General features: G+C 47.5%; 1 protein-coding gene and 1 long non-coding RNA gene across 8 annotated transcripts in view; one reads left to right on the forward strand and one right to left on the reverse strand.

The window, feature by feature from the left end:
• The window catches only part of Lar (tyrosine-protein phosphatase Lar), a 375,895-nt gene that overhangs the window by 200,891 nt on the left and 162,582 nt on the right, over positions 1 to 12,422 (reverse strand). For all 7 annotated transcript variants that reach the window (XM_067357826.1, XM_067357827.1, XM_012371239.2 and 4 more), the window contains one exon: positions 10,345 to 10,483. In XM_067357826.1, coding sequence (XP_067213927.1) covers positions 10,345 to 10,405 — 61 coding nt within the window. In that variant the 5' untranslated portion in view covers positions 10,406 to 10,483. The remainder of the gene's footprint in view (positions 1 to 10,344; positions 10,484 to 12,422) is intronic.
• The window catches only part of LOC105674736 (uncharacterized), a 246,038-nt gene that overhangs the window by 187,035 nt on the left and 46,581 nt on the right, over positions 1 to 12,422 (forward strand). The window lies entirely within an intron of this gene.

A 12,422-nucleotide genomic window follows, 5' to 3' on the forward strand; every position in this document is an offset into this window, starting at 1 on the left:
AGCAAGACACGTTCGCAGAGTTCTTCCTTCGCATCACGCTCAAATAGCAGTCGCCCATTCTTCAGACACGTAGAGCGCAAACTATAATTTTAATACGGGTTTATTGTTCCGTACTCGTAAACAAGGTATAAAAGTCTTATTACGTACAGTTGCCCTTTGGCAGTTAATACGTAGGAATCTAATAAGAAGGGATAAAGTGATGATCAAAGGGAAGATAAGCCTTCGTGAAATATTGAACATTAAAAAAAAATTCCTTGAAATTATCGAGAACAACATGAAGATTCGTCGACAAAAGTATTAAATATCGTGTTAATATAAGCATAACATATCCATTGTAAAATAGCACAGAATATCTTAAATATTATCATTTTAATGTAAATGTTTTTAAACAATTTAAAAAATTAATTTAAATAAATTCTCAACATTATGAGACATAAAAATTCTAAATTTATGATGCAAGAATATCGTGAACAAAGTTTTGAATCGGTTATTTCATGCGTCATTGCGACGGGTGTGGTCGATTCTATTCCATCTTCATATTACTTGCCAATATAAGTTGGCGAGGAAAACCTGTGTTGCGATAAGAAAAGAAGTATTTGCCGAGACGGGTGATCCGGTATCATGCGCGAGTACACGCTTATAAGTGCTCGAAGTTAGTTTCGGGAGTCGAGGATTGAGAGGAAAGCAAAAAGCGGCGTGAAAAATAGTTGATGCAAAATTGAAAGTAGGGAACGTGGAACGTGCATGGCTAACGACCCCGTGCCGCGGCCGCAGACTGCTATTGGCAGGAAAGGTGTCTCGAATGGAAAAACCGGATAGAAGGTGGGAAACGAGAAGGCAGGTCGATGGTGGCGGCTATAGAGAGCTGATCGGGACTTTCGTTTTATGCAAACGCGAGCGAAATCTCTACTTGTAGCCGTCGATTTTTCAAAGACCGTCTCGCACACACGTTGCACCGCCCGTATTATCCAACTCTTTCGTTCACACATACACGCGCGCGCGCACGTGTGTAGATCGATACAGGTGGATCGCAAAACTCTGGAAGCTTGTGTCCCTTCTTCTGAAATGTCGATCGCGCTTTTTCGGTTTCCGCTATTGATTATCTGTATTCATATTGTGAAATTTTATTTTTATATTTCCGCCGAATATCGATGACGGCATCGATAAACCTATTGAAGTAAGACAGGGCAAACTGGCTCCTAATAACGAGCTCGATTTGCAAATATATTTGCTCATGAGTTTGCCATGGAGCATCGCTGCCAGCCATCCGTATTTTACACACTAGAGGAGAAATTCCGATTGCAGTGGTTTCGTAATATTGACATGAAGCGAGCCACGTGCAACTCTTCCGGTTAACTACTAGACTTTCAAGAACCGACAAGCGCAACGCGGTCAACAGAGTAGTCGCGCTTCGGTCTATCGATAATGAATTTTTTTCACTAGTAACTAAGCTGTTATTTCTCTTCCTCCTGGTGGCTGAAAAATTCTTATCGATACATTCGTATCGATAAAGTTAGATAGTACGGGAATGATCGTACTAGAATGGAGAGAGACTCGACAGCACGGAGCGATGGCATTTTTATCGAGGGAATTATCGCGATATTATTCCGGCCGGTAAGAAGGCATGGTTATTACGGCAGTTATTGCAAATTATGGTACCACTATGTGGAACGTCGACACTCTCGCGCTCATGAGCGATACAAGTACGACAGAATGGTGCGCGCGCCGCTCCCTCTATGACCTTATATAAGACCCTTCATAATAGTAATCGATAAGTAATCTGCCGTAATCATACATGCCTTTTTAACTTGCGCTCAAATTGAAAAAAAAAAAAAAAAAAAAAAAAAAATGATATCGCGGTCGCGAGTTCGCGCGACGACTTCGTCATATAGGCACGCGTACACGTTAATTGCGGTCTTAGTAATCGCCTTTCGTCTCTCATCCTGAGCGCAGGCGGAGTGATCCGATTTCGATAGGCCGGTTTGCGCGGCGTTTCGTTTTTCAAACGGCCACCATCGGCTTCGCATTAACGAGATGTCGAGCGTGCGCCGGTTGCAAGCCCGATCGTTGCATGGCACGTGAATAGGGAATAGCTTCACACAAGAGCTTTCACTAAAACTGTTTCACGCCCGACCGCTCGCGCGATACCCATCGTTTGATATTGTTTATGAATGACCCTTTTTCATTTCGCTATAGCGGCGATCCAATCAAGCAATCGTTTGACATGTTTGTCGAGGATGATCCCGCACGGATTTTTAGAGAATTGCTCGCACCTATTATCGTTGATTACATAATGACACAAAGCGATTTTAACATTACGTAAAAAAGCAAAAAAAAAAAATACAATCCGCCGGGTAAGTGCGCTGCATAACACAACAATTTCATCGGACAATTGTTATAATTCGGACAACTGTTATAATTTAATAATCGTTTTTAAAACGTTGAACAATTACTATATGACATATTCGAAGCTTCATGCAGCTAATAAAAAAAGTGATGGTTCTGCTCACATATATGTATAAGCAGATACGCGTAGTGTTGATGTGATTTTTCAAATTTTTTATTTTCTCCCTTTTATCGCCTCTTTTCACGGCGATAACATTCTCCCAGCCTTAGCCTCGAAAAATAGCGGAACCTCGCGGAAGGCAGCAATCCATCATAAATTTAATATTCGAAATTTCACGAATGTTCCGCGCGCTTTGGGAGCCATTCGTTTCCGGCGGCGATATAAATCTGTCCGATAATGTACTAGGAAATGCAGTTAGTGAAGCCGAAAGTCACATAGCTTTCGCGGATACGCGGTTAACGGTAAAAAACGCGGAGAAAAACGCGGAAATAATAGGCCGCGCTCGTGTCCACATGCAAAAATGGCGAGATTATAACTCATATTTTGTATTTTACGCGGGCGTATAAATATATCGTATCTTTGATATTTCACTCGCTTTTGTCTCTTCTCCTGTGCGTACCGCGAAAACGTCGTTGTAACGGTGCAAAGCGTTGCGAACGGAATGAATAATCGCATAGAACATTTAATAAATCAAAACGTCAAGATAGGAACTGTTCGGAGATTCGTGCGCGCAGATTAACCGTAATTTTGGGAGCGAGACTGCGCGCGTTTTCCGTCCGACACGTGCGCGCGAACGCGAGAGGGAGAGAGAGCAAGTCCTACATAAGTAGATTATAAATTCGTTCCGCGAACGTTATTATCCTTTGATTAGGCGCCTCGCTGCAAACCAATCTCGCACAATTCGTAGAAATACAGGCAACGCAGTTTCGCGAAGCAGCCGCGATGTTGCGGGGCTCGCGCCCGTAAATGTTTTCGCGATCGTTACCGCGGTGATGCCCGTATTTTGTAACGTTCCGGTGATCCGACGTGAAACGCACGGATGGAGACGCGGGCGTTTACCCGCGTTCACTGCAACGACGAGTTCACATCTGTCTGTAAATTCAGCCAACATTCACGTTAACCGCGTGTAACGATGCCTTATACAAAAAGCGGGTAAAAGGCGTGTGCATCGCGAATTTTATGAAAAAACAAATTTTTATCCGTACTTGTTTTATTCGCAGACGTTCTTCGCTTTTTGAATAGCTTTATAAACTAAATTATATCATAATTAACTTTTCCCGTACAAGTTAATAGGATATTTAATTTACGTTATTTACGCATTACAAAGTATTTTCTAGAAGTGAAGTATGCATGTTTATACTTTGAATTGCATTGTGGCGCAATAAGCCTTTTACACGATTGCAGTTTATTATAACTTCTTATAATTTATGCAACTTTTTTTTCTACTATAATGGATATGTGCATATTCTATGCAATCGATGTACGCATTCATTAAAAATGCAAGCTCACTAAAAACATCAAAATCCACTCTGGCTATTCATGAATCAAGATTTTGAATAATTCAGATAGCAGAAGAATAAGGAAATAAATAATAAATAATATTTTAAAAGCAAATAACTTTAGCAAAATTATTAAATTTTAGATTGGTGGACATAAATAAAGTATTAATTTATTATTTTCGAGCTATAAAAATTATTGTAAGAATAATCAAGATGCACATTGTAAAAATTGCCAAATGGGGACAATTTAAAATAACATTAAGCAAAATTAAATTTAGCAGAATAAAATAGTAGAAATATTTTCTCCGATAATATATAGAGCAATTTCTGCGCTTATCACGGTGGTCTTATATTAACACGGTGTAAAAAAATGCGCAGTGCAAAGATGGTGATTTAAAAAACGAGTCGCGTTTGGAGTCGCGCAGGCGACTAAAAAGTAACTTGTAGCTAAAGGCTCGCAGCTTGATTCACATAGAATGGTTAATTACATTAACTAACTTTTGCGGCAGTGCTCTCTCCGACGTCACCCCTAATCCGAGACAGCGGTCTGTCTCTGCTTTCTGCAACGAAATGAGAAACTCCTCGCCGCAGTCGCGTGACGGTCGTAGCAACTCTCGGTCTGGCAATTAACACGAGCGATTTTTTCGCATTACGCGCGGGTAATTATCATCTGCATTTCAATGCGCGGCGTTAAATGCGACCACAGTCGATGCATCAACGTGGGCGAAAAGTTTGCACGATTAATTAACGCTGAATGCGACGGCGGGCATAGTTGTTCGCCGCATTATTTGACGTCAACAGTATTTTACATACCTATTATGTATCTATATTGCACATAAATACGGACGTTTGGTAATGGAGAAAGTAAATCCCAAGGCTTTTGATATCGTAATGAAATTACATTTGATATTACATATTCCTTATTTAAATGTTCATTAATAATATAGCCGTTTCATTTGAAAAAATCTCGCTTATTCTTTATTTAATTCGCGAAGAAGATCGATAAAAGAGTCAATTACTGATTTCTATTTGCGCGATTATAAACGTTAAGTGGTCGGGCAAGTGTGGTCGGTAGTGTTCTCTCGTGTTCCGCATTCGTTTCGAGGATGAAAACTCGGCGCACCACCACCGATTCCCCGGCTGTGTCGAACACTGTAAAAGTTAGCTCCGATCGCGCGAGTTTGCCGTCGCGATACGACAGAATCAGTTTAACCCGCAAACGGAGCTCCGCCGGCCATGGCGGCTAATCCCAGATCCGCAAGTAAGTTCACGCCGAGGGTGTAAACCCGAGAATGTTGCGGCTAAGCTACGCTACGCTACCCTCCGCGCGATGCCTTGCGGCTCGTGAAGACCGGGGGAGCGGAGGCGACGGGAGGGGGAGTGAGTCCACGGGGGTTTATCCCGACGACATTCGTTCGATACCGTAAAAGCCTGCAAGCGGGAACGAGAAGAAAGGGGGAGAGGTGTGCTGCGGCAGGACACGCTATATCGAGCGCGGTGTGAAAAAAAAGCGGAAGATGTAGCACGACGCGAGAAGGAGGACGCGAGAGAAAGGGGTCGGATGCAACGCCCGCGCTCGCCCTCGAGCGAGGATCGTCCGAGACCTCGCGCTTCTCGGGCTCCGCGAGTTCCCCATAAAATGGCCGGAGTAACTTTTTTACTTTATCATCCGGCCATTCTGCGAGCTACTTCGACGTGCCTGCATACGTTGCGGCCGGCGTAGGTGGGTAGGTGTAACCGGCGCGTACATACCTAAAGCGGTAGCACGCGAACACGCGAGTGTGTACGTAGAGCGATCGAAGAGTAACCTAGACTCCCCGTTTCCAGGCCGACGTCCGCGCGACTCCGTTCGGTGTTGTCCGGTACGTACGGCGCACTTCTTTCGCGTTTCATGCCTTTGCTGCGGCGCCGCGACTAATTAAGTGAACTGTGCAGAGATCCCGGCGCGCACACGCCTTTGAGAGCGAGCGAGCGAGCGAGCGAGCGAGCCCGTTTTTCATCGTGATTTGTGAGGAGATTCAGCGTTGAATGGCAATTTTCAAAAAAGAGCAAAATTTTCGCGTAAAAGAGCATGTTGCGAAATCGGTTGGTTTTGATTTTCCAAATTGCCCGGCGTTACAAGCCCGGTGATGCGGAAAGCGCCGAATGAGGGCGGCGATAGTCGGAAGCGGTCTGGCGCTGCTCCCCCAGGAACGCGTTTATTTCATATGTACAAAGGCGCGAAACGCTTGAACGGCGAATGCAAAAACGGGGAAAAAAACTGGCGGAACGCAAATGCACCGATGCGACGGCACGCGCAAGCGGCTGTCACCCGTCATTACATGTCGTACTCGATTTTTGGCCACGTTTTTCCCGCGCCGTTCTTTGGCTCCGGCTGTACCTGGGCACCCTTTGAAAAGTGTTCTGATGCGCCGCGCGCGTCTACTCTGTCAATTACTGATAAAAACGGCGACAGGTTGTGCGGAGCGAGCGACAGGTTAGAACCGAAACCGGCGGACGAGACGGGATCGGCGGGAATGTAAATTATCTCACGTCTGGCCGGACGATAAATAACGCGCGACCTCACCGGGTCCAAAAATGCGACGGCTGTTTTTCGCCCGGAGGCTGAAGCAACGGAAAAAAGGACCGATGATTCCGCGAGAGGGCAAGCTGCGCCGTCATCCGTCCAACTGCAGAAATCCGTTGAACGCTTCTATATATTCCGCTTGTATAAAGTGATATAATTTTTTTCCCGCGCGCGCGCGCGCCCGCCGTGGATCTCCCGCGTTTTATTGAATGCCGTGACGTTTGAGAAATTTCTCCCTTTGCACAGAAATACTTTTTGGAAGTCGCCCCCGATATCTCGCGTGGCCTCCGACGCGCGATTCCTTCGGTTTATCTCAATCGTAATGGCGGTGTATTATGGCTGCGGGTCTAGCCAGATTCGTGGAGAGATATGATTACGGTAGAAACGAGTTTTTCTTCGCTTGACATGCCGATGAAATATGATCACGGCAACCGACGTTCGCTAGAGGGTGGCATGGGGCGGAGAGTAGCGCGACGTGGGTGTACCTATACTACGCGCCATCGTTCAGCGTGCATAATGTCTCATAAAACGCGGCAGCGTTATTTTTCGGGAAACAACGGCGACGGCCGAGCGTTTCTATCGCGCCTGATTGGGAGAGCGAGATATTTCGTTGTAGTAGATCTCTCTTTTTATGCGTGCTTATACCAAAACCAAGATTTCCGCAACCGATAAACAAGGTAGATGATTACGTTACGTGGTACTAAATATACGCGACTGTTTCTAATCTGTATACAAGATTTCGTTGTTTCAATTTTCTTTAATACATATATACTCAAAAATTGTCCGCACAATTTTCTAGCCTCTGATTCTTTGATAAGCTTGGAGTTGATAATTATTCAACATCGATACAGAAATATCGAGAGTGGAATTCAATCTTCGCCTTTTGAATTAAAAACTATCGGAAGTCTAAGCGGAGCTAAGATATTTTTATTCTCACAACGATCAAACTAAAATTTCGATGAGTTCATGATTTTCCTGAAATACCGCTGAAAATGGTATTATTTGAAAATTTGCGAGACTATTTTCTGGATGTTCCCGAACCAGCCACCGGCTCGATGTTCTCTTTATGGCCTCAAAAAATCTATTTACCGTTCGCCTCGCTCGCTTTTGGTTGTCGTGCTGAGGTCGAGCCGTGGAGAATCCATTTTGCAGCGTGACGTAGAAAAGCGGGACGTTGACATACCGCGCGACTGAGAGAACGAGAAGGGAGAGCGGGAACAAAGAAGAAGAGAGGTGGTTAAAAGAGAGGGACGAAAAATACCGTGTATACATCTATACGTATGCGCGTGTATGTCTGTATGTGCATTATAAAAGGTACTGGCGCATACACCATATGAAACGCGCTACGCCGAGCCGGAAGTGACGTGTGATTTGGAAATATTCGCCACCTACGTCATCGCGAATTACCGACCGGATCTCGCTGGTAACCGGCGGGCCACAGCCGGCGGCATTTTTCACGACACACACGTGAAAAGCAAAATCAGTGCAGTGTCTGTGTAATGCGCACTCATACACGAAGTTGGCTCGGAAATGTGGAAAAGCGCGACCAATTCTTCGAGAGTGAAAGGGACGGCGGAAAGGAAATGAAAGAAAAAAAGACGCGGACTCGATAGCTACACTCGCATCCCCTTAGCCCGCGAAAGAAGACACTCCCTTCCCCCCCCCCCCCCCTTTATCGCTCTACGTAGACGTCGTCGCACGGACAGGCGAGCCTCCGAGGAAATCTTCGCAGTCGACCCGAGCTGTTTCCTTTTCCTCGAGTTAGACAGGACGGACGGGACGGATCTGCATTAACTATGGATTCCACCCATCCCACCGCCATCACGCGGGCGGTGTCTCCTTCCGCCGCCCGTCCTTCTTTCTTCCTTTTAGCCGCGCATGACGTTCCCTCTTTTTTTTTTTTTTGATTCTCCTTTCGCTGTCGCTGACGCGAGGAACAGAGTGCCAATTTTCCGCGTTCGAATCGACCGATGGAAAGCGAACGATCAGCGCTGCGCGAATTAAAAAAAAAAGGAAGTAAGACAAAAAGCGCCCGCGGATTTCCCCTGCGTGTTGCCTGAATGCCTGAATGCAAGCCGGCGGCATCCGCGCGAGCGCGAGCGCGAGCGCGCGTTTGCCTGTCGGAGAGAATTGCGGAAAACGGAGCTATTGAATTCAAATCGGCATCTCCATCGGGGAAAATGATTCGTTCCGCGCTGATCGCAGCTAACTCGTCATTCGTTACTAACGCCCGTTCCGCTACGTTACCGGCTGTTCCGCAGGAGAACCGATATTTCGAGTCGACTCACTCGCGATCGTTAACTCGACCGTGGTCGGACATGTGAAGGGAGAGCGAGCTTTTAAAAGCGTAGCTTGCGCGCTGACTTTCCATTACCTACTTACCGTCGTTGCATTGATCCGGCAACAACGCGCGGCGTTTTACACATCCGGTCGATTCGACATTATCGTTCCCTCATCGCTGAAACTCGCAAAGCATCCAAATCCGGCGAGAGCTTTCCGACAGCCGAATTAGGATTACGTCGCGATGTAATTAATTGACTGAAATGCCGGGGATGTATCATCGTCATTACGGAGTCAGCGTAAAGCTCGCCAGGATTACCGACTGCGGCGACAGATTACCGCGTAATGATTGCCGCAGCCTAGCATCGCGCCTGATTGTTCGACCCTAAATTCACGTTTATTAACGTCGCAGCGACAAGAAACGCCATGGTGTTCGTGATAGCTTTTCTCAGGTCCGCAGATGGGCTCGCGAGGCGTTGCCTCGTCGGTCGAGTTTAACGTAAACGTCTTAAAGTCCATAGGGTGTTCTCCGGTACTGCGTCTCTCCAAGATCAAGCTTGGTGTCGACGACTTGATAACGTCGCGCGATCATATTTTCGGCGGGAGATTGATGAATTTGATATCGCGAGACTTGAATTTTCGACGTCCTCGACGAGATTTAATCACGCGCGAGGCGTCCTGCCGTGACGGACTCGTCACCGACATATGTTACGATACGCACGCAATTCAGCGCGACATGCGTGCGCTCGTTATTTAACAGTCGAGCCGCTCCCTTGCTCGAAGCACGCGTTATTGCTCGTCTCTTCAACGACGAGTCAGCCGAGCTCTTTTAAGCTCGACCCCAGGGAGCGGCAGTCACGCCGACGGCGTTTTCTTTTGCCGTTTTCCATGCATTCAACACACTCGCGCAACGCATTAGTAGTCTGTTCTCTTTTCTCCGCTTTCGCGAGCGTCCGTGAAGCGTGAGTATTATATTTCGAACAAGAGAACATTACTACGCTTTCGGTTTAGTTCTTCTACCGTTTCGTTACTTCCTTCGCACACAAACCATACAGCGAGAGTCTCTTTGCACTTAATAATGAGATTACCGCGACCACGGCTAATTTCGCAAAACGATTACGCGTATAAAGAGATCGAGTCAGACTCGCGTGGAAATATCTCACAGCGCGTGCGTTGCAAGAGTAACAATAAAACATTTTGACTTTTATGCAGCATTGCGATAAGCGACAAATTTTTCACACACGTCCCATCGATCGAGAGCGTGTGCGACCGACAGCGGCGTCATAGCTAATAAGTAAACTGTAATAAATTACAAGAGATCCGGGGCATTCGTTCATGCGGAAGGATTATCTCGTCGCGTTTAAATAACGCGACATACGCGGCTCGAGCGAACGAACGTATCGGTGCTTTCGATCTGATTTCGCTGCGACGCGGCCGCATGCGACTCGACTCTCTTTTATACGCGCGATCGAACGCGAGATACGCGCGTGGAAAAGTGACACGTCGCTCGGCTCTCGTAGATTTCGAGAGTCCCGAGTAAGAGAGCACTCGTCGCGGTCATTGTCCTCGCGCACGAAATGTCCACCGCCGGAGAAATTGTCCGTGCCGGTAGAGTTACTTTACACTAGAATTTTCCGTTAATTTTTACTCACCGTTACTCTGCGCGATAATCGGGTCAATCGCCAGCAACACGACGAGGAAGATAGGAGTCATATTGACCACCTTCTTTCCCGTCTTCCCTCGGTCACCCGTGATCACTGCACACTTAACACCACCGTCGCAGCGTGCCACCTATGAAAAGATAAACCACCTTCGTCATAAACATACCACCTTCATCACTGGGTAGGGGAGGAGCAGAAGAGATGCGGGACGATGAGACGATGCGTCCACGTCTTCGCGACGAAGACGTTGCAGGCGTGGCGCCCGTGTAAATCGGCGAAATTCCTCTCCCTCGTCGCACACACAGGCGCGCCGCGAGGAGAAGATCGTTGAAGAAGAGGGGAAAAATCGTCACGGACACGTTGAATTCTCGAGCAGTACGACGAGAACGCGAGAGACGGTCGCGCGCTCAGATTAGCGCGTTCCCGGTGAGCAATAAGGAAGGAACGAGGAAGTAAGCGTAACGAGGGGTTTGAGCTACGCGTAAAAAAATACTTGTCGTTTCTGGCACGTTTGTATAACTGTACAAAACGACAGAACGCCGCGAGAGTGCCTATTCAACGACCATCGAAGAGAAGTATCGACACACGCCATTTATCACTTTCTTCTTCTCTCTCTCTCTCTCTCTCTTTCTCCCTCTTTCTCCCGCGCGTGGTAAAATATTCCGCGGATATATCGAAAAGTCGGTCGGTGTGGGCGGTCGTCGACGTTAGGGAAGAAAGAAGCGCGCGTTTCCCTCCGAGCCGGTCGCTGACATCGTAATAATGGCCGCGATCGTTGTGCCACTTTGTCGCGGCGATCCGCGTAACGCTCTTTCTCTCTCTCTTCCTCTCTCGCAAGTAAGACTATTTACATTCTTCCACCGTCGCCGCGTCCGCCCGTGTTCGCTTGACGGGTTAATGGAAGGATCAATTTTGGAAGGGATGTCACTTCTGGACTGGGCCACCGAAAGGCGGACGCCGCAATGTATTTCCCACAGGAGATACAAGATGTTTCCTCCTTTACTTCCCCTCCGACCTTCTCTTCGACTTTCCTCGCGACCTTTCTCCGTCGTTTCGCCGAGTCACCCTCGGTCGGTCGGTCTTTTTCGCGTTGTTTTCCACCGTTGCGACGACATGTACTAACAAGCTACACGAAGAGCGTCCGGTAGTTCAGGGTCTTCGCACTTCGACGGTGTAAACGATTATCTGCCACCTTATCCGTTTGCCACCGTTGACTTTCAGAAATCCCACATGCTTGACACTGTGTGGGCTCTATCTCGCCGCGATTATCTCGACTCTTTCTTCCTGTGATTCCACGACCATCCCATATTTTCGCGCGTCCCACACGCTCCAAGCCAAGAGCCCTCACGACAAAGCCATCGCCGAGCTTTGCCGCGCGAGACGTTGACCCTGGATCCGGCGCTGGCCACGATTCCGGCTCGCGTTACATCCTCCACGTAACTGGCTGTAATTGTCCTTCTCCGCTTTCCCGCGGCTTCCACCGAACGGATATATTTTCCATTTTCTAGCCGACGCTCCCGACCCACGCGCAATATCCCCTTTCTCTTTGATTTCCCGCCGAGGGAAATGTATACGGCGCGACTCAGCTAAAGCCGAAAGTCCGAAAGTGGAATAGCTAGTTTTTGATAAGACGTTTTTCTTGCGCGTTCGCTGCGACGCGGTTCTTTCTCGCAGAACAATGGTGGGCCGTTGTAAACCGGAATGATACAAATGTAGAAAGCTCTCTTCAACTTTCGCCGGGAAACGCAAACGATCCGTCCTATTTAGCGATCAAGCGCAGTCCGGCGGAGAAGTTGCTTCCGCGAGAAAGAAGCGGGAGACGGGCACGATTAATAGCAGCTCGCGTGCTGGTATTTGTACGACACTTTTACAGAGCACTCGGTACATTGCACTCGCGCGACTAGGGGCTCTCTCGAATCTCGCTCCGTGCTACCACCCTCGCCGCACGCGACGTCACACCGTCGAACTCGTGCGAGTGTATTTTCCACGGTGTTTCCCGCAGCATTTGTATGTCTTCCGGCGCGTTACTTGCTGCACTTCACGCCTCGCGTCCTCAACGGCACGTCGTG

The sequence above is a fragment of the Linepithema humile genome, chromosome 6 (genome assembly GCF_040581485.1).
Source record: "Linepithema humile isolate Giens D197 chromosome 6, Lhum_UNIL_v1.0, whole genome shotgun sequence".
NCBI classification, from domain to species: Eukaryota; Metazoa; Arthropoda; class Insecta; order Hymenoptera; family Formicidae; genus Linepithema; species Linepithema humile.